Source organism: Urtica dioica, chromosome 6, assembly GCF_054948205.1.
Source record: "Urtica dioica subsp. dioica isolate 48M chromosome 6, U.dioica_male_clone48M_v1_H2, whole genome shotgun sequence".
NCBI lineage: Eukaryota > Viridiplantae > Streptophyta > Magnoliopsida > Rosales > Urticaceae > Urtica > Urtica dioica.
The window spans coordinates 29,219,083-29,240,761 of NC_142761.1; the positions used below are offsets into that span (position 1 = coordinate 29,219,083).

Genomic DNA, 21,679 nt, shown 5'->3' on the forward strand with positions numbered 1-21,679 from the left:
TATTTGTTCTTATTTTATTTAATAAGAGATATTTATTTATGAATATAATAAATCAAATATCTCCAAAATACTTTAATAAATAAAATATTCAGATTATATCTAATATTTATTCACTTCTTATATTATAATAAACTATTTAGATAACTAAATAATAAAAAATATTTCCATGATATTCTCATTAAATAATATAATTAATATCTTATTTGTTTCTTATAATAAGATATATTATTCTATAAATAGAATAGTAGAGAATATTTTCAAGGTACTCTCATAAATAATCATCACATTAAATACTTATCGAATAAGGTCATATTTAATAAATATTTCATATTTGAGATAAGCCTAAATCCTATTGGGCTTTGATAAAACAAACTCATGGCTCATGTACTATGTTGTACACGCGTAAGACAAACCCTATTTAGGCTCGTGGGTTGATTTAAATTGCTCTTTTACAGACCCATTTAAATCTTCGTGATATTCAAAACTTGCTTAATAGTTAATAAGTTATTCGTAAAGTACTTTATTGCAAATGCAAAAGAGATTGCAACCAAGTTGCAGTAGTGAGTGAGTAGTCAAATTAACATATTTACTACATGAGTATTATAATTCGTTTTACCAAAGCGGACTTGGGGACTATGGATCTAATAACTTAGAGCTAGATGAACACCAGTGAGAGCATAGACAATGTTACCTCTCTTTTTTTGTTTCATCAAATCTTGGTGATATTCCATTATAATTCCAAGACTGAACCTCTCGAAATGATAATAATTATATTTACTTGATCCTTAAAGATAAATGTCCATTTATTGATATAGCCAGTACGTACGTATCTACTCTACAGGTATAGCTCGTGACACGAAGGGTCAAATATATCGTTATACCCTCGAGTCACTTATGAGCCCTGAGTTCCACCGATTCCCTAGTGAAAGATTCATTTGATGCTCATAGCACAAAGGTGTCGACAATCGATCAATTCTAGCTTCAGTTATCAGGTGAGCGAATATTGACTCTCTTTATTAGAAGCTAGATTATGATGGTAGCTTGTATCCCTATAATCGTGCGGAAGATAAATAACTAAGCTACGAGAGATAATTAAATATACGATTATAATAAACGATCTAGATTTGCTAATTGAATACTAAATAGCAAGGATCAATCAACCAAGTAATTAAATAGCATAGAAGGGATATCCCAAGAACTTACGAGCTGGATATTCTGCTACTAATCTGATTCCACATTCGAGACTTCAAGATCTAATTCTGCGCTCCGATTCTTGATCTTTAAGCTTTAATCTCCGGTCTTGATTCTTGGAATTTTCTGAAATCTGGATCTCCTTCTTGTTTCTAAAACTTTGACAACGACGATAGGATGCTTCGTCGTTCGGATCTTCAAGAATGGCACTGTAATCTTCGAAGTCGTAATCTCCGAAAGAATAAGAATAAAGTGTTGGCACACTCATTATCTCACTACGATCTCTGAATTAGGGTTTCAGATCATGTTCGTGTTTTTGGGATTTGGAATCTGGATGTTCCAGAGGGAGAGGGAAAGAGAAAAAATTTGATACCCACAAAGAGGGGGAGTCGAATTTTCTATCAGTTGGAGTTTTTTTTTTTTTTTTTTTTTGCGCTCTCCATTACTCTTATTTATAGTGGTAGAAATTACCTTTGAAAAAAATAATATCTTCCATAAAATAATAGTTAAATATGATCTATCGGATCTTTAACTAGGGATCCTACTTTCTCTCTCGTACATTAGATCAATATATTTGATTTGGTGGTTCCTTATATTTCTTCACAAATTAAGGAAACCACCATGAGAGAATAAATGAAATGTATAATTCATAGTGAGATAATATCAAACATATTATTCTCTTTCATCCTTATCCACAAATCTTATCTTGGATATAACTAATTATTAGAATTTATCCACAAATATAAGAACCAATTAAAGAGACAATATCAAGGAATATTTCCCTAAAGTATGTGCCTACAATGTTGTATCTAGGCCTATGAATTTCGAATTTTACAATGTCCATAAGACCAAACTTAAAATTCAATTTTCCAAATAAATGCTGCTAGACAATTTACAGTTGTGAGATTGTAAACAATAAATCTTATTATTACTAGAGAGTTCTTATTCAACTTTATCAGAGCCTACTCGGAGACTATGGACATAGTAACAGAAGCTCCCACAAATCTGAATAAATAGACGTGATGATGTGATTCATTCACACGAAATCTTACTCTTTTATACGAAAACCAAAGCTAATCTTTAGGCATCTGATAGTTTTTGGTTGTTTTTGATGTTTTTCAGGTCAAGAGACTAGAGGAGGGTTATGGTGCAAAAAGGAGCAAAATTGGAGCGTAAAGGCACAAGAAATGACCTCTGGAGCTAAAGTCAAAGCAGGAGAAGAAGTCAACAAAAAGCCTTGCGCGTAGCGTAAGATTTAGCGCGCGAGGCGTTGGTAGGTTTCAGAGGAGCACGATGGGCAAGACCTTTTGCGCGTCGCGCATCCAAATTTCACGAGGCACCTAAAGTCCCAAAGTCCAGCGTGACAGATGCGCAAACCTCTACGCGTCGCGCAAAACCGTCATGTGACGTTCATGATGACGGACCAGATTTTTAAAGGAGTTCGTTTTGAGTTAATCTTGACCCTTGGATCCCATCCAAGGGTTCAAAAAGCTCCGATCCAATGACTTATAGTCTTAATCTGGTCCAAATCTATATCATCTAGGCCCATTAGCCAAATACGAAGTTTTGGGTGCTCTTGAGAGCCATTGAAGAAGAAGAAGCTTGAGAGAGAAGAAGAAGAAGAAGAAGAAGAAGAAGAAGAAGAAGAAGTATTTATGATTATTTACACCTATTATTTACAAATATATTAACTTAATTATATTTATAACTATTTATTGTCATCAAACAATTTTTGTTTTGTTGAACTACTATATTCAAAACATTGATTGAAAAATAAAATATATGATCCGTGGGTTAATAATTGTAAATAATAGTTAATAAACATAATAAATTGGTTAGTATATGTTAATAATAGTTAATAGTGTTTATGAACGAAATTCTTATGAAACTAAAGAAAATGAAAAACGTGGAAAACTAGAATAATTTGAAACAAAAAAATTTAAAAGAATAATCAATATAAATAATGTGTGAATCAAAAAAATAATTAGGGATTTATATTAATGGTTGCTATTTGATTTAATTTAATTAATAAAGCTCAAGGCATGCGGGCAGGAAAAACAAGGCATATGAGTCATTTTGGCCTTATAAATAGAATCTAGTGGGCTATTCACTTAAATTTATCAAAAATTGACTATATGATAAACATTAAAATTGCATTACCGATATATTTCAAGAGTGTTTTTAAGGTGTCAACTTATGTAGGATGCGGAAATTCTCAATACTTTTACAAATTAATAACAAAAAAAATGTGTATAAATAGTTTTATTGCAAAAGCAACGGTTTTTAAGTCATATGCAATTTATTTATTTTATGTTTACAATTTTTTTTAAAAGTTATTTTTTTTTCAATGTTTTAAACTTTATTAATCACTAAAATAATGTGCATAAAAATTTATTGCGAAAACAATATTTTTCAAATTGTAAACATTTTTTTATGCTTACATTTTTATTTATAAGCTAAAACTTGTTAACTATTTTTTTTTTAACAAACACCATCTTTGAAATGATTTAAAACACTTAATAATTTAGAAATGTTACACTTTTAAAACACTATCTTTATAATTTTCTCTATGTAGATTCAATTTTTGTAAGACATGTAGGTGCATTTCATCCAAATAAATAACATAAAACTTTATACATATAGAATTTAGGGAGTTTTCCAAAACTAGGAGTAAATAAAGACCAAATGACTTTTTTGGACGTTTTTTTTTTAAAAGGTCAGCAATAGGACCTCTTCATTTATTTCTATTTATGTAATTACCATTATACCCTTATTTATTTTCTATTTATTTTTTTTTAAAGAATCCTAAAAACTAAACCCTACTCTCAATCTCTCCTTCTTTCTTTTCTTTCATTTATTATCGGCTTCATCTTCTCCACTGCACTTGTTTCATCTACTCCATTGTCTCCGTCGCATCTCCTCCATTGGCGTCGTGTCTCATTGTTGTCGTCCGGGTGTCTGGATCTCAACCGGCGTCCGTCCTCTCTCTCTAACTTGACGGCCATCCCTCCTCTCTCTCTTAGTTCGCGCCGTCCGTCGTCTTCCAAGGCCACCCACCTTCGCCGTCGTCTCTCTCTGCCCTTTCCGGCGCAGCAAGCTCCCACATTGACACTCTTTTCGCTCTTTATTCCGGTAAGCTCCCTCATACATAGCCATTGTGGTTACAGTGTTTGTGACCAACGTTGTCACGAAAGCTTCAGCATGACTCAATATTTCGTGACAATATAGTCACAAAACGAAATTATTTCATGACTGTCACGAAACAAAATTATTTCGTGACACCCATAATCACGAAAGCTTCAGCATGACTCCATATTTCGTGACAATATAGTCACAAAACGAAATTATTTCGTGACACTATTGTTACGAAATTAAATTATTTCGTGACACCCATAGTCACGAAAGCTTCAGCATGACTCCATATTTCGTGACAATATAGTCACAAAACGAAATTATTTCGTGACAATATTGTCACGAAGCTAAATTATTTCGTGACACCATAGTCACGAAACTAAATTCTGCAATGACAAACATGAACGATATTATATAATATGGATTCAAGTGCTTACTATATATCTGCGCATATAATAAAGTTTTATGAGATAATAATTTAATGTGACTTTATCTCCACTATTTGCAGTTATGAAAGACATTCATACCTTCGTCAAGCATAGCGGTAGATGGGTGAAACATGAACGATACGACGCTGGCCCTGGGTGTGCAGTGGGAATCTTAATACCGGTAAAAGCAACGTACGAGGTGTTTATGCAGTTATTGTATGCCACGCTCAATCGCTCATCTAAAAATCAAGTCCTCCATGTTTCTTATGAGACAGAAGGGTCCAGTAAGTATTGACTCCGACCTAAGTTTGAAATGTTACTTGCATCTTCGGAAGGAGAAACCGGACAGATCCAAATTTAGTTTGGTAGTAGATATGGAGCCATTGAAGCAAGAGCCGTTGGTTTTGTTGGAATCGATCTAGGGTTTGAGAAAATAATTAACGCTTCGGTAAGCGGCGGAATTTTAAAAATTTTCTTTTCAAGTAAAAACAGTTTTTTACTAACCTAGACAAAGAGCAAGTACATGTAATTAAAAACGATTATGAGTATAGAAGTTTACTAACCTTTCTTGAAGCTTGAACCTTGAAGAAGCTTTTGGAAAGTTTACAACGCTCGTCTCCCCTCGCAGCACTTCTCTCTTTCTTTCCTCGGCACCTCGAGCAACCACGAAAGTTTCTATCACTAAATCACTCGAAATAAAGGAATTAGTGAGTGGGCACTTTTAAACACTACGACTTAAGAACGAGTCTTGAAGTCGCAGAGCTAAACTCTAGGTCAAATGAGGACCTAGGTGCCAAAACAATAAAACGAAATTGAAGAGAGAGGGAGAGAGAGGATCGGCCACAATGTCTAGAGAGAGAGTCTCTCAATCTCTAACTTGTGTGGAATGAATAGAATGAGAGGAATGAGGGTCCTATTTATAGGAGAAGGGTTGGCCTTGGAAAAAAGTAGTTTCCTCTTATTTTCCAAGCATTTTTGAGCAATCTTTTATTGCCCAAATCTCCTAAATGGGCGCCTACATCAAACACATCCCCAAGGGATTAGTTTCCTCTTTTATTCCATGCCTTGCCTTTGACTCTCTCTTGGCCGAAATTCTACTTTCCTCATGGAGGAAATTTGTTTCCTCTTTTTCTTTTGGCAAGTATCTACATACATTTATGCACAAAATAATCTCTCTTTCTCTTTGGGTGTGGGCGCCTATCACCTTCTAGAATGGGCTTCTAGAAGCTTTTCCATTTGTTCATGACAACATGAAAAAGGCCCATTAAGAATTTTCAATAAAATTCTTATGAAATGAAATTAATCCACATGGCCCAATAAGACTAGTATTGGCCGAGTGATGCATGTCATCAAATGACCTTGTCAAAAAAATTTATTGACATTCATTTCATCATATGTCTCAAAAGACAAATATACCCTTTTGACAATTTTCGTTCTTGTTTTGACTTAGCTTCCAGTTTAACTATTCATACTCGATGTGATTCGTGACAGTGACCTCATGGACCCAAATGAACAAAGCTTGAGCTAAACACTTGGACTCAAAAGTTCACAAACCTTTTCCAAGTTTAGCTTAATGTCAACTGACTCCACTAAAGAGTTGACACTGAAAATCTCTCGGTTCAAATGAATTTATTTTCTACTCAAGAATTCAACCTAATTATGATGAGCGGATCCACTGAATATTATCTATGTTTACCCTTCATGAATGTCATCAGCTAGTCGGGATTTACTAAATTACCATTTTACCCTTCTAGCTGTTATTTCCTCAACTCCTTTGTCGCTTGTGAATAAGTTAGAAACAATGTATTGACGAGGAGCTAACAAGTCACATTGTTTCATCCAAAAGAGTCATGACTCAATTTGGACACTGGCCAGTTCATTTATTCACACTCCAAGGAACAAAGCATGAGGTGACATACATTGCATTTCAGCAATCTTGTACATGAATTCCATATCTATGAGAACTTCACAAAGTTACTCATGACATTCTCACAACTTAGTACTTCACCAATAGGCCCTGTTCGGAATCACATAGTGAGTCCGAACTCCGACTTTCTCAAATGAGAATACGTGAGCTGTGAAATGGCATGTCTCATTTTAGGATTAAGGTAAGCATGATGCAATTCATACATAGTGACTTCGAGACATAAGAGGTTAAATGGTTTGTTCTTACCTTGTCTCTAGAAGTGCACTGGTCAATTCAGTACCTTCGGAAGATACCTAGAAGAACTATAGAGTCTTCAACTCTCAATGCCCCATAACCAGACATCATAGATTCTCCTAACAATCATACTGAGGTCAATAGTCCTTTGACCCTTAGATTGCGAATATATCGTTTTAAGCAAACTACGAAGAGTTTGTTCATGCAAATCTACATTTGTCTCTTCGTAAGTTGTTAAGTTTGTTTATGGACTAAAAGACTAAGGTTTTATCATAAAGCTTCAAACAAAGAAAGAATGAATGAACGTTTCAACTTTATTATTAAATGAATAGGCAATTACAAGCAAGAGTCTTCATGAGACTTTATTACATCAAATGTACAAAATAAAGACTACAACTCTTCTTGTGGGCACCATTGACAACAGGTTTCGGACTCAGGCGTTGGTTCAACTCCGAACACCGGTCAACCAGCACAAGCGGACATGTCGTCTCCTAAGTCAGAGGCTAGTTCTCCCGAGATCCTCGACCCGAATCAGAGTCATTCAGGCACACAATGGCAGACCCCTCTGCGCTCAGGCACTCCAAAACGGTGTAGTACGCCTTGCTCTAGAACGAGGAGGACAAGTCAATGCGCTACGCCTTCCACAGATAACCAAAATATGCATCTTGACCTTGATGTGTCAGATATTCACTCTCCGCTGAGACTAGTCAAAGGAGGATTGTACGCCAACAAAGCAACTCTGAAGAAACATTTATGCATGTTAGCAATCACCAAACATTTTACGTTCAAGACGAAGACTTCTAACAAACGGTATATCCATGTTGTTTGTCGAGATGACTCATGCGCGTGGTCTGTTCGTGGAGTAAAAAAGACTACATCCGAGATCTTTGAAGTGATGAGGTGACTTATTACTTATTTCTAAGTTGATATTATCGTGGTCACCCGAAATTAACATTGCTCTTACATTCTTGCAGGTATGATTCTGAGCACACGTGTGCTACACAATTCAGACAAGGAGAACATCCTCAGGCTACGTCCACATTTGTAGGCGAGACTATGAAACACAAGTACATCGATCCCTCATGTTCACCATGCAAACCCAAAGACATCATGTCCTACATGCAACAAGATTTTGGAGTGGACATGTCCTACAAAAAAACATGGAGGTCAAGACAGGCGGCACTATCATCATTGTTTGGCACCGATGATGCATCGTATAGATCTCTGCCTAAATTCATGTACATGTGGTCGACTAACAATCCAGGTTTGTCATTCGACCTTGTCACAACTCCCCGATCCCACCGTTTCAAATACTTCTTCATGTCGTTTAGTGCTTGGAAAAGGGGGTGGAAGTATCTACGGCCCGTAGTTATCATCGACGGCACTTTTTTGAAGAGTTACTATAAAGGCACACTGTTTTCAGCGTGTGGTATAGATGCGAATGAACAAGTTTACCCCCTCGCATTCGGCGCTGGTGATTCAGAATCTACTGAATCGTGGGTTTACTTCTTGACAAGGTTAAAGGAAGTAATCGGGGAGAGGTCACATCAGGTCATAGTGTCTGACAGGAACACGGGAATCATTAACAGTGTGAAAAAGGTTTTCACTAACTCAGACCATGGTTATTGCATGTTTCATCTTTTGAAGAACGTGAAGAACCAAATCAAAGGTCTATCAAAAGAGGTGAATTGGACTTTTTATGCTGCAGCAAAGGCATACACGTATGCAGAGTTTGAAAAGTATATGCGTATGATAGATGAGGAAGATCCAAGAATCCGAGCGTATCTTCAGAACGACGTAGGCTATGAAAAATGGTCTCGTAGTTTCTACACGGAGAAGAGGTACTCAATAATGACATCAAACAATGCTGAGTCGCTGAATGCAATGAATGTCAAATCGAGAGAGTTCCCTATTGCCAAGCTATTTGATTTTCTCCGGGAGAGAATGAGTAAATGGTTTTACGAACGTAGAGAAAAAGCATTGGGAACGTTGACGATCCTTTGCGTTGACGCGAATAAAAAACTTGAAGAATACCACGCTAAATCTACTGGAATGGGGGTACGTGATAGGCATTCAATTTTTAATTTTTTTATAATATGTTTTTTTATTATAACCCATAAACAAAATGGTATTGGGTGCGGAATAGGTGCAACCATCATCGGTGTACGAGTTTGAAGTCGTTGATAGAGAGGGGCAAAAGTGGGCTGTAAATTTGAGAGATAAGACATGTAGTTGCCGTGTCTTTCAAACTGACAACTTTATCTGTCCCCACGGCATTGCGGCTTGCGGTTTTCGAAACTTCGCAGTTGAGAAGTACATATCAAATTACTACACAACCGAATATTGGAGAAGTTGTTATGCAGGTGTAATTCATCCAATTGGCAGCGAGGAGTCGTGGAATTTTCCAGAGGAAGTCACGCAAAAAATAGTAAATCCACCTCATGTTGCGGCTCGTGCCGCCGGAAGACCGAAAAAGAAAAGAATACCCTCTAAATGGGAAGGGGATGAGGATAGAAGGAATAAATGCAGTCGGTGTGGTGGAGTAGGACATAATCGAGCCACATGTCCCAACGCGATCCCGACCCACCATAGCCGACCCCGAACATGAGCTCGATTGTTCTTTTTTTTTTTTAACTTTTTATTTGATGTACCAATTTGGATTTGTACTTTACTTTATTTCTCATTTAGTTTGTTATGTTTGTTATGGATTTTTATATTTCTCATTCGTGACATTTTAGTCCCATTAAACAATTTACGTGACGTAAACGTCACGAAATCTATTGACAGAGAAGTCACGAAATAACAATTCTTTGTGACATAGACGTCACGACATCCAATTGTTTCCGTGATAGAGAAGTCACGACATCTTCATTTTTCTTGAAATATAAGTCACGACATCCAATTGTTTCGTGAATTCCCGAAAGTTTGTGACATAGAAGTCACGAAATTCGAGCCCTTTTCGTGAACCATGATATCTTTCGCTGTTTTGACCGAGTTGGTAACTGGGATATGGATATTTAATAGCAATAAATGGCATTCATAGCAATTAAATTACTGAACAACCAACTTTGGAAGTTAGGTAAGAATATTTATTTTAGCATTTACTTACTACAAAAGTTAGGTAAGGAATCCTCATATTTATCCGACCCTTGATATTTACCTCATATCAAACTGATAATATTGTTCGAAAGAGTCTAACGGTGAAATGGACGCTAAAGATCCAACGACGAAGGGAAGCGATTCGAGTAAAAAAGTTTCGACGGTGAATGAGACGTCGGAGATGCCTTCAGGAAGTGCAAACTCGACCGCGAGATATTACATGATTCCATCTCCGCGCCCTCCCAGGAAATTAAAAAAGCGTCATGACATGAGCGAAGCTGAATACAACGAGTATGTAGAGATGCATGCAGGTGAAGATTACAAATCTCCGGTTTTGATGGCTAACTCCGTTCTTCAAGAAATATTCGGCGAGAATTGGGAGGAATTTTTGAAATCAAAGGGAGCTATTGTCGAAGACCATAAAGATTTGCCGGCTTGCCAAAGGGGGGTGGATGGAAAGAAATAAAATGTAGTTCGAGATGAGGTACTCAATATTTACAATGTTTTAATGTTTTAATGTTTAGACGATATCACATGTTTTAAAACTATTTGTATAATTCTCCTCATATGTTCATATGTTTTTAAGACTTTTTCTTGATGTACTAATGTTGGGTATGGACTTTTTTTTTCCAATTTCGTGACTGGTATGTCACGAAATCGTACCGTTTCGTGACTTGAAGACTTCATTGTCGTGACAGGAACGCCACGAAATCCCCATTTTCCGTGACATGAACGTCACGAAATCCCCAATTTTTGTGACAGGAACGTCACGAAGTTCCCATTTTTCGTGACAGGAACGTCACGAAGTCCCCATTTTTCGTGACAGGAACGTCACGAAGTCCCCATTTTTCGTGACAGGAACGTCACGAAGTGCACAATTTTCGTGACAGGAACGTCACGAGATGCGTACCAATTAACCGAACTCATGAATCTACTTCGCTCATTTGATCTCGTTTGGTCCTCATAAATTTCCTTCTAGACTCTTAAATGAGTTGTTTTGGGAGGACTACCAACGCTATTAATAAAAAAATTCCAACATTAAGGAGAAATTAGAGTTGAAAACGACATGTCGGACGACATGACGTTCAACCTCATTCACCTATGTTCATATGTTTAGAGTACTTTAAATTCTGTCCGTTTGAGATGATGAAATGAAATGGGACAAATGAATGTATGTCAACAACACTTCAAGATACAAAACACATTAGTTCGTCAAGATGTTCTAGGTAAGTAGAACTCACTTACCATTTATCCTTCTCATATTTTCTTGATATTCTAGGTAAGTAGAACGGCTGTCCATTTATTTTTCAAATTTTATCATTTTAATATTCATAGCAACCATTGATCCCCTACGACGGATTTAATGAAAAGAAGAAGAGATTTCTCATTAAATTCCATCAAAGGGAACAATTTCGTGACTGGTATGTCACGAAATCGTACCGTTTCGTGACTTGAAGACTTCATTTTCGTGACAGGAACGTCACGAAATCCCCATTTTCCGTGACATGAACGTCACGAAATCTGCATTTTTCGTGACAGGAACGTCACGAAGTCCCCATTTTTCGTGACATGAACGTCACGAAGTGCACAATTTTCGTGACAGGAACGTCACGAAGTCCCCATTTTTTGTGACAGGAACGTCACAGAGTCCCCATTTTTCGTGACAGGAACGTCACGAAGTCCCCATTTTTTGTGACAGGAACGTCACGAAGTCCCCATTTTTCGTGACAGGAACGTCACGAAGTGCACAATTTTCGTGACAGGAACGTCACGAGATGCGTACCAATTAACCGAACTCATGAATCTATTTGGCGTTGTTATGAAATCATATGAATTGTATTTCATATTATCGCATCCAAAAGAGTATAGAGTTACATATTTAATAATTTACTGGCCCCTATACGTACGTATAAAACATAGACCATGTCTTCGTGACGACCTTGTCACACAAATTCTACAAAGGAGAATTAAGAGTCACACCGCCATCACAAAGACATTCCAAAAGAATACACTTCACCCTATTTATAAGATTTGGATCACTAATCACTTCTCCTACTTTCAATTCTCTTCGTCTGACTCAACATTGTTTGCGATCTTTAATGCCCCGTGCTTGTACAACTCGGTTGCCATCTTCTTTCTGTACATGGAAATATTGTCTCGATGCAAACTACTTACCGGAATCCCATGGATCATAAATTCGGCGGCCTTTACGCAAAACATGCCACAGTCTCCCCTGTTCATGGTGTTGGAATCGATCTAGGGTTTAAGAAAATAATTAACGCTTCGGTAAGCGGCGGAATTTTAAAAATTTTCTTTTACAAGTAAAAACAGTTTTTACTAACCTAGACAAAGTGCAAGTACATGTAATTAAAAACCAATATGAGCTAAGAGTTTACTAACCTTTCTTGAAGCTTGAACTTTGAAGAAGCTTTTGGAAAGTTTGCAACGCTCGTCTCCCCTCGCAGCACGTCTCTCTTCCTTTCCTCGGCACCTCGAGCAACCACGAAAGTTTCTATCACTAAATCACTCGAAATAAAGGAATTAGTGAGTGGGCACTTTTAAACACTACGACTTAAGAACAAGTCTTGAAGTCGCAGAGCTAAACACTAGGTCGAGTGAGGACCTAGGTGCCAAGACAAGAAAAAATCGAAAATAAACTAGAAAGAGAGAGAGAGAGGAGTTCGGCCAACAATGTCTAGAGAGAGAGTCTCTCAATCTCTAACTTATGTTGAATGAGTAAAATGAGAAGAATGAGGCTCCTATTTATAGGAGAGGTCTTACCTTCAATAAGGTAGTTTCCTCTTCTATAGAATATCACATATTCATGAGCCAATTTCCCTTTTTCTTTAATGAGGCACACGGACAAGACTTGCCAAGCAAGTCCTTGGATTTGTTTCCTCTTTTATTTGCTTCTCTCTTGACCCTTATGGTCGAAATTCCCATTGCCTTGAATAGGAAATTTGTTTCCTCTTTTTCTTTTGGCAAGTATCTTCATACATTAATGCACAAAAGGAACTCTCTTTCTCTTTGGGTAGTGGGCGCCTATTACACTCTAGAAAGGCCTTCTAGAAGCTTTTCCATTTGTTCATGACAACATGAAAAAGACCCATTAAGAATTTTCAATAAAATTCTTATGAAATGAAATTAATTCACAAGGCCCAATGATCAAGTCATGGCCGAGTGAAACATGTCATAAAATGACCTTGTCAAAAAATTTATTGACATTCATTTCATCCTTTGTCTCAAAAGACAAAAATACCCTTTTGACTATTTTCGTTCTTGTTTTGGCTTAGCTTCCAGTTTAACTATTCCTATCGATGTGATTCGTGACAGTGACCTCATGGACCCAAATGAACAAAGCTTTAGCTAAACACTTGGACTCAAAAGTTCACAAACCTTTTCCAAGTTTAGCTTAATGCCAACTGACTCCACTAAAGAGCTGACACTGAAAATCTCTCGGTTCAAATGAATTTATTTTCTACTCAAGAATTCACCTAATTGTAATGAGCGGATCCACTGAATATTATCTATGCTACCCTTCATGAATGTCATCAGCTAGTCGGGATTTACTAAATTACCATTTTACCCTTCTAGCTGTTATTTCCTCAACTCCTTTGTCGCTTGTGAATAAGTTAGAAACAATGTATTGACGAGGAGCTAACAAGTCACATTGTTTCATCCAAAAGAGTCAAGACTCAATTTGGACACTGGCCAGTTCATTTATTCACACTCCAAGGAACAAAGCATGAGGTGACATACATTGCATTTCAGCAATCTTGTACATGAATTCCATATCTATGAGAACTTCACAAAGTTACTCATGACAGACTCACAACTTAGTACTTCACCAATAGGCCTTGTTCGGAATCACATAGTGAGTCTGAACTTTGACTTTCTCAAATGAGAATACTAAGGTGTGAAATGGCATGTCTCATTTCAGGATTAAGGTAAGCATGATGCAATTCATACATAGTGACTTCGAGACATAAGAGGTTAAATGGTTTGTTCTTATATTGTCTCTAGAAGTGCACTGGTCAATTCAGTACCTTCGGAAGATACCTAGAAGAACTATAGAGTCCCCAACTCTCAATGCCTCATAACCAGACATCATAGATTCTTCTAACAATCATACTGAGGTCAATAGTCATTTGACCCTAAGATTGCGAATATATCGTTTTAAGCAAACTACGAAGAGTTTGTTCATGCAAATCTACATTTGTCTCTTCGTACGTTGTTAAGTTTGTTTATGGACTAAAAGACTATGGTTTTATCATAAAGCTTCAAGCAAAGAAAGAATGAATGAACGTTTCAACTTTATTAATGAATAGATAGGCAATTACAAGCAAGAGTCTTCATGAGACTTTATTACATCAAATGTACAAAATAAAGACTACAACTCTTCTTGTGGGCACCATTGACAACAAACTCGCACTTGACTCAAAGAAGGTGTGTGTAGTCCTTCATGCCTAATCCCTCACGATGTTGGTCGAAGACCATGTTCGCTAGGGCCTTGGTGAATAGATCTGCCAGAGATCTTCTTCACCTCCACGTCTCCGCGTTGCGCGATCTCTCTGATCAAATGGTATTTCCTCTCAATATGCTTAGAGCGCTTATGGCTTCAAGGTTCCTTTGAGTTAGCAACAGCCCCACTATTATCACAATAAAGGGTCATGGGCTTGTCGACGTTTGGAACAACTTCCAAATACTTAAGGAATTTCTTAAGCCATACAGCCTCTTTGGATGCTTCACAAGCAGCCACATATTCTGCTTCCATTGTGGAGTCAGCAATGCAAGATTGCTTAATACTCCTCCACACGACAGCTCCACTATTAAGGATGAACACAGATCCCGAAGTGGATTTCCTGGAATCCTTATCCGCTTGAAAATCGGAGTCGGTATATCCCGTCATAGTCAGGTCAGTACCTGAGTATGTAAGCATCAAGTTCCTAGTTCTTCGAAGATACTTAAGAACATGCTTAACAGCAATCCAGTGCTCGGGTCCAGGGTTGGATTGGAAATGACTAACTACGCCAACGGTGAAACATATGTCAGGTCGGGTGCAAAGCGCAACATATATGAGGCTTCCTACGGCAGAGGCGTAACGAATTTTCCTCATGTCTTCAATCTCTTGTGCAGTCTTGGGAGACTGGTCCTTAGAGAGTGAAACTCCATGCCTAAAGGGTGTTTGGCCCTTCTTGGAGTCTTGCATCGAGAAGCGATCCATAATCTTATCAATATAAGATGCTTGAGAGAGCGACAAAGTCTGGTTTTTCCTATCTCGAAAGATTTGGATCCCCAGAATGTACGCGGCTTCTCCTAGATCCTTCATATTGAATTGCTTTGCTAACCAGACCTTAACCTCAGATAACTTACCCACGTCATTACCAATGAGTAGTATATCATCGACATACAATACCAGAAACACAACTTTGCCTTCGTGTATTAACTTGTAAACATAAGGCTCATCTATTGACTCTTCAAAGCCGAAGCTCTTTACAGTTTCATCGAATCTAATATTCCATGACCTAGATGCTTGCTTTAGTCCATAAATGGATTTAAGCAACTCACAAACCTTGGTCTCTTGACCTTTATCCACGAAACCGTCTGGTTGAGCCATGTAAATGCGCTCATCAAGATTGCCATTCAGGAAGGCTGTCTTGACATCCATTTGCCAGATCTCATAGTCGAGAGCTGCAGCTATGGATAGGAGTATGCGGATGGATTTAAGCATCGCGACTGGCGAGAAGGTTTCTTCATAGTCAATCCCTTCTTGTTGGGTATAACCCTTCGCCACAAGTCGTGCTTTGAACGTCTCAACGTTCCCATCAGGACCCCTTTTCTTCTTGTATATCCACTTACACCCTACGGGTTTAATCCCTTCAGGAAGGTCTACAAGTTTCCAGACTTTGTTGACATACATCGAGTGCATCTCAACTTTCATGGCGTCAAGCCAAAGGTTTGATTCAGAACAAGCCATTGCTTGGCTATAGGAAACAGGATCATCCATGTCGGAGACGGCTACAAGAGAGTCTCCATAAGACATGTACCTGTCAGGCTTTTGAGTAGCCCTCCCACTACGTCGAAGTACTACTTGACGAGATTCTGATGAGTTAGGTTGTGTTTCAGTTGGGGTAAGAACAGTTCTTACAGATGACGTAGAAGCTTCCTCACCCAACTTTTCTTCAAGCACAATTTTGCTTCTAGGTTTCGCATCCTTCATAAAGTCCTCCTCAAGGAAACGAGCATTCGTGCTAACGAAAGTCTTATCGTCCTCGGGACTATAGAAGATGAAACCCTTGGTTTCCTTTGGATATCCCACAAACAAGCACAATTCTGACCTACTAGCCAACTTGCTAGTCTTTTGCCTTAGCACATGTGCAGGGCAACTCCAAATTCGGATGTGGCCCAAACTAACTTTACGGCCAGTCCATCTTTCATAAGGAGTACCAGGAACCGTTTTGGACGGAACTTGGTTCAGAATGTAAGCGGCTGTTTTGAGGGCATATCCCCAAAAGGAAGGAGGGAGTGATGAGTAACTCATCATTGATCTAACCATCTCCATTAGAGTTCGGTTCCTTCTCTCTGACACTCCGTTTTGTTGAGGTGTGCCAGGTGCGGTAAGCTGAGAAGCGATACCTTCTTCTTTAAGAAAGTCATCGAACTCTCTAGACATATACTCACCACCTCGATCGGATCGAAGGGTTTTGATCACTTTGCCAGTTTGCTTTTCCACTAAAGCCCTAAAGACCTTAAATACGGTAAAGGTCTCGGATTTGTGTTTGAGCAAATAGACAAACCCATATCGTGAGTAATCATCAGTGAAGGTAACGAAGTATTCGTATCCTCCACGTGCCTGTTGGTTGAGTGGACCACATACATCAGAATGTACTAGTTCCAGCAACTCAGTGGCTCTTCGACCCTTATCAGAGAAAGGTCGCTTGGTCATTTTTCCTTCTATGCAGGATTCACAAGTAGGTAGTGAACCTATTGCAGAGGCTTGGAGTGGACCATCCCTCACAAGTTTCTTAATCCTATCTAGACTGATATGACCAAGTCTCAAGTGCCATAAGTATGTTGATTTTGTTAGATCGGAGGATTCAAAAAGTTTAATCCTCTTTGGCTCCCTAATTAGATCGTCATCTATTTCGGTGTCTAAAAGAGAAGGTTTAGTGGGATAGATGTAGAAAAGAGCATTCTTCATACATGCATTAGTGACAAAAGAATTATCAGAAAACGAAATACGAATTCCATTCTTAATGAACTTTAAACAATAATCTTGCTCAAGAAGACGAGCAACAGATATTAAGTTCTTCCCAAAGGTAGGAACAAAATAAAAATTATTCAAGTTTAAAGTGCGGTCTTCAAAAGACAGCGTCACGGATCCCACAGCCTTCGCAGACACCAGGCTCCCATCACCCCATTTGAAACAGAACTCGCCTTCCTCTAAGCTTTTGGTTTTCTTGAAACCATTCAAGGAACAACAAATATGGTTAGTAGCAGCGGAGTCAAGAATCCACGTTGATACATTATCAGCTACTAAGCATGCTTCGGTAACTAGTACAATACTATGTTCCTTTGCTTTGAGATTGGCAGGACAGTTCTTTTTATCGGCCTTGTGAGGTCTCTTCTTAGTTCCAGAGACGGAGGCTTTTTGCTCAGTAGCATGTGCCTCTCCTTGATTCCTCTTTCTCTTAGTGAGACCTAGAGCAGTGTGAAGTTCCTTCATAAGCTTGGTAACAGTGTACTCTAGCTTGTTTATGGAGTAGTTCATCTTGGAGGAATCATGAGATGCGGGGAGAGTTTCTAAGATCATATCTATGACACTCTTCCAATCAATCTCAGATCCTAGGATTTCCTTTTTATTCAGAAAACTAATGATCAGTATCATAAAGTCTCCAACAGGAGTCCTAGCCTTCATGTGACAGTTCATAAACTGTCGGACTGCTTGTTGCCTTGTTTGACGTCCTTGCCCTCCAAACATCTCAAGGAGATTGTAGAGCATTTCGGCGGCAGTCTCGATGTCACGATGTTGCTCTTTCAGCATATTGTTGATAGATGCCAAGATATAGCACCTCACAATCTCATCGGATCGAAGCCAGGCCGCTAAGGCGTCATTGTCCTCTTGAGTTGAATCATCATTCGACAGAGGAGGACACGGGGTGGTGAGTACCCATTTGTGCTTGTTAACGGTAGGTATTATGTCGAGGTTACGTTTCGAATCTATGTAGTTTTCGTTTTCGAGTTTGTTCGAGGAAAGGATGAAAGAGAGAGAGTTGGGAGACATTATGCCTATAAAAGTTGAAACAAGTTTATGATTAGTCTTTGGTTTAGGATTTAAGTTTGTTTAAGACTTTATAAAATCCAAAGGTGTTATGAACGAAATGACACTTTACTCCTTCGAGGGAAGGCCGCAACGAGTCTCCTTTCATAAGTAAATGACTCATCATTAATGCATAGCCAAGATGTCAATACATCAACTTGACTAGCCACCTTGTAAATTGGTTTGATCACTCACATCCTTTCGCAGGGCCTCGAGGGAGGATTACTAGGGATTGAGTCTAAGTGTGCAACCAACCACTTAGTCCAAAAGGTCAACTTTGAAAAACAATCCCCCAAGGGGAGGCCTTGTCATCATCGTCTCACTCTCGGACGTAGCTCATTGAGCAATGATCAGAGCAAAGCGCCCTTGAGTACTCTCATTTAAGAGAGGGCCACGAGGGTGACTCTTAGTCCGGCGACACTTGCACTTTTCATTAGTGTTGGGGATCGTGGGTTACAAACAACAAGTATAACCCTCCCACTTAGTTTTTGGAGTTGGTTCATCGACTCTTATAAGTTCGGAAACAGATTTCCTAGTTAGAGAGCGACAGAGCGGACAACTAGAAGAGAATCCTAGATCGACATGTTCAGAGCAGTATTAGTGCATAAAGGCACAAGGTACATACTCGATCTTTTCCTATTTTCTATTTCGGGAAAGTGCGTGAGGGAAGTGTGAACTTCAACTCACTCGAACACTTGAAAGTTTGAGATTACACATCTTTTTATTTTTCGGCTTTTGTCTACAAAGAGACCTCCCACTCAAATTTTCAAGAGCATATAGATTTTGAACATATGTGATATAGATATAGTTTTGAAAACATTTTGAAAATTTATTTGATTTGGATGACAAAATATTTTCAAGTTTGAAAGTGAAAACGGTTTTTTAAAATTCAAACTAGTTTTGTAAAAACTCAATTTCAATTAAATTTTCAAAAATCAAAACATTTTAATCTTACACATTATGTTTATAATCATATGAAAAACATTTTTGCTCAAGAAAATTTTCTCATTAGAGTTCTATAACTCATGGTAGTGGGGTTTGAAAATCCGGAATTCTAAAAAAAAACTGGAATTTCAGACAGCCGCGCACCTCGGAGTAAAATCGCCATAACTGGCGGCTCCGATGTCCTTTTGAGCCAAAACCGGTGGCATTGGACAGAGGACAGACAGAGCTTTAATTTGATTCAAGAATCATTAAATTTAGATTTCTGAGCAGAGATTTATGCCGCTTTTAATGCGGGTTTACTCTAGCTCGAAGAAAAAGAAATAATTAAAGCTTGGTCCTTTTTAGGTGCGAAAAAGAATCGAGTGTAACGGAACGTTTTATGAAGGTTGTTAAAGCTTTTATTTGTCTTTTATTAGCAGGGTAATAACAAGGCATAAAAGAAATAACAACAAGCATAAAACGATTCAAGTAAAAATAAGAAACTAGTAAGACAAGAAAACTAGTCACAAAATTTTACTCGAAATTTCTCAAACCTTTAAAACACGTTTTTCAATATAAAAAATTAAAAACTTTTAGAACTGATTCTAATGTGATTTAACATTATCCCAAACTCATAGAAAATCAACATGGTTTTTAATTTAGAGACAAGAGCAATAAATTAAAAATAATCTAAGATTACAATTCTAACTTGTCACAAAATTAGTAAACTTTCGAAAACGATTTTCAAGCTCATAATTTTAAAAACATGCACATGCATTCCTTTGACCATAGCTCTGATACCATTTGTTGGAATCGATCTAGGGTTTAAGAAAATAATTAACGCTTCGGTAAGCGGCGGAATTTTAAAAATTTTCTTTTACAAGTAAAAACAGTTTTTACTAACCTAGACAAAGTGCAAGTACATGTAATTAAAAACCAATATGAGCTAAGAGTTTACTAACCTTTCTTGAAGCTTGAACTTTGAAGAAGCTTTTGGAAAGTTTGCAACGCTCGTCTCCCCTCGCAGCACGTCTCTCTTCCTTTCCTCGGCACCTCGAGCAACCACGAAAGTTTCTATCACTAAATCACTCGAAATAAAGGAATTAGTGAGTGGGCACTTTTAAACACTACGACTTAAGAACAAGTCTTGAAGTCGCAGAGCTAAACACTAGGTCGAGTGAGGACCTAGGTGCCAAGACAAGAAAAAATCGAAAATAAACTAGAAAGAGAGAGAGAGAGGAGTTCGGCCAACAATGTCTAGAGAGAGAGTCTCTCAATCTCTAACTTATGTTGAATGAGTAAAATGAGAAGAATGAGGCTCCTATTTATAGGAGAGGTCTTACCTTCAATAAGGTAGTTTCCTCTTCTATAGAATATCACATATTCATGAGCCAATTTCCCTTTTTCTTTAATGAGGCACACGGACAAGACTTGCCAAGCAAGTCCTTGGATTTGTTTCCTCTTTTATTTGCTTCTCTCTTGACCCTTATGGTCGAAATTCCCATTGCCTTGAATAGGAAATTTGTTTCCTCTTTTTCTTTTGGCAAGTATCTTCATACATTAATGCACAAAAGGAACTCTCTTTCTCTTTGGGTAGTGGGCGCCTATTACACTCTAGAAAGGCCTTCTAGAAGCTTTTCCATTTGTTCATGACAACATGAAAAAGACCCATTAAGAATTTTCAATAAAATTCTTATGAAATGAAATTAATTCACAAGGCCCAATGATCAAGTCATGGCCGAGTGAAACATGTCATAAAATGACCTTGTCAAAAAATTTATTGACATTCATTTCATCCTTTGTCTCAAAAGACAAAAATACCCTTTTGACTATTTTCGTTCTTGTTTTGGCTTAGCTTCCAGTTTAACTATTCCTATCGATGTGATTCGTGACAGTGACCTCATGGACCCAAATGAACAAAGCTTTAGCTAAACACTTGGACTCAAAAGTTCACAAACCTTTTCCAAGTTTAGCTTAATGCCAACTGACTCCACTAAAGAGCTGACACTGAAAATCTCTCGGTTCAAATGAATTTATTTTCTACTCAAGAATTCACCTAATTGTAATGAGCGGATCCACTGAATATTATCTATGCTACCCTTCATGAATGTCATCAGCTAGTCGGGATTTACTAAATTACCATTTTACCCTTCTAGCTGTTATTTCCTCAACTCCTTTGTCGCTTGTGAATAAGTTAGAAACAATGTATTGACGAGGAGCTAACAAGTCACATTGTTTCATCCAAAAGAGTCAAGACTCAATTTGGACACTGGCCAGTTCATTTATTCACACTCCAAGGAACAAAGCATGAGGTGACATACATTGCATTTCAGCAATCTTGTACATGAATTCCATATCTATGAGAACTTCACAAAGTTACTCATGACAGACTCACAACTTAGTACTTCACCAATAGGCCTTGTT

General features: G+C 37.9%; 1 protein-coding gene across 1 annotated transcript; it reads left to right on the forward strand.

Annotated features, from left to right (window-relative positions):
* Nucleotides 1–7,393: 7,393 nt before the first annotated feature.
* LOC149393579 (protein FAR1-RELATED SEQUENCE 4-like) lies at nucleotides 7,394–9,520 on the forward strand. The gene is made up of 4 exons (XM_089618080.1): nucleotides 7,394–7,487; nucleotides 7,596–7,722; nucleotides 7,887–8,970; nucleotides 9,059–9,520. Exons 1-4 carry the CDS (start codon nucleotides 7,394–7,396, stop codon nucleotides 9,518–9,520), a joined length of 1,767 nt encoding a protein of 588 aa, XP_089474206.1.
* The last annotated feature ends 12,159 nt before the right edge of the window (nucleotides 9,521–21,679 follow it).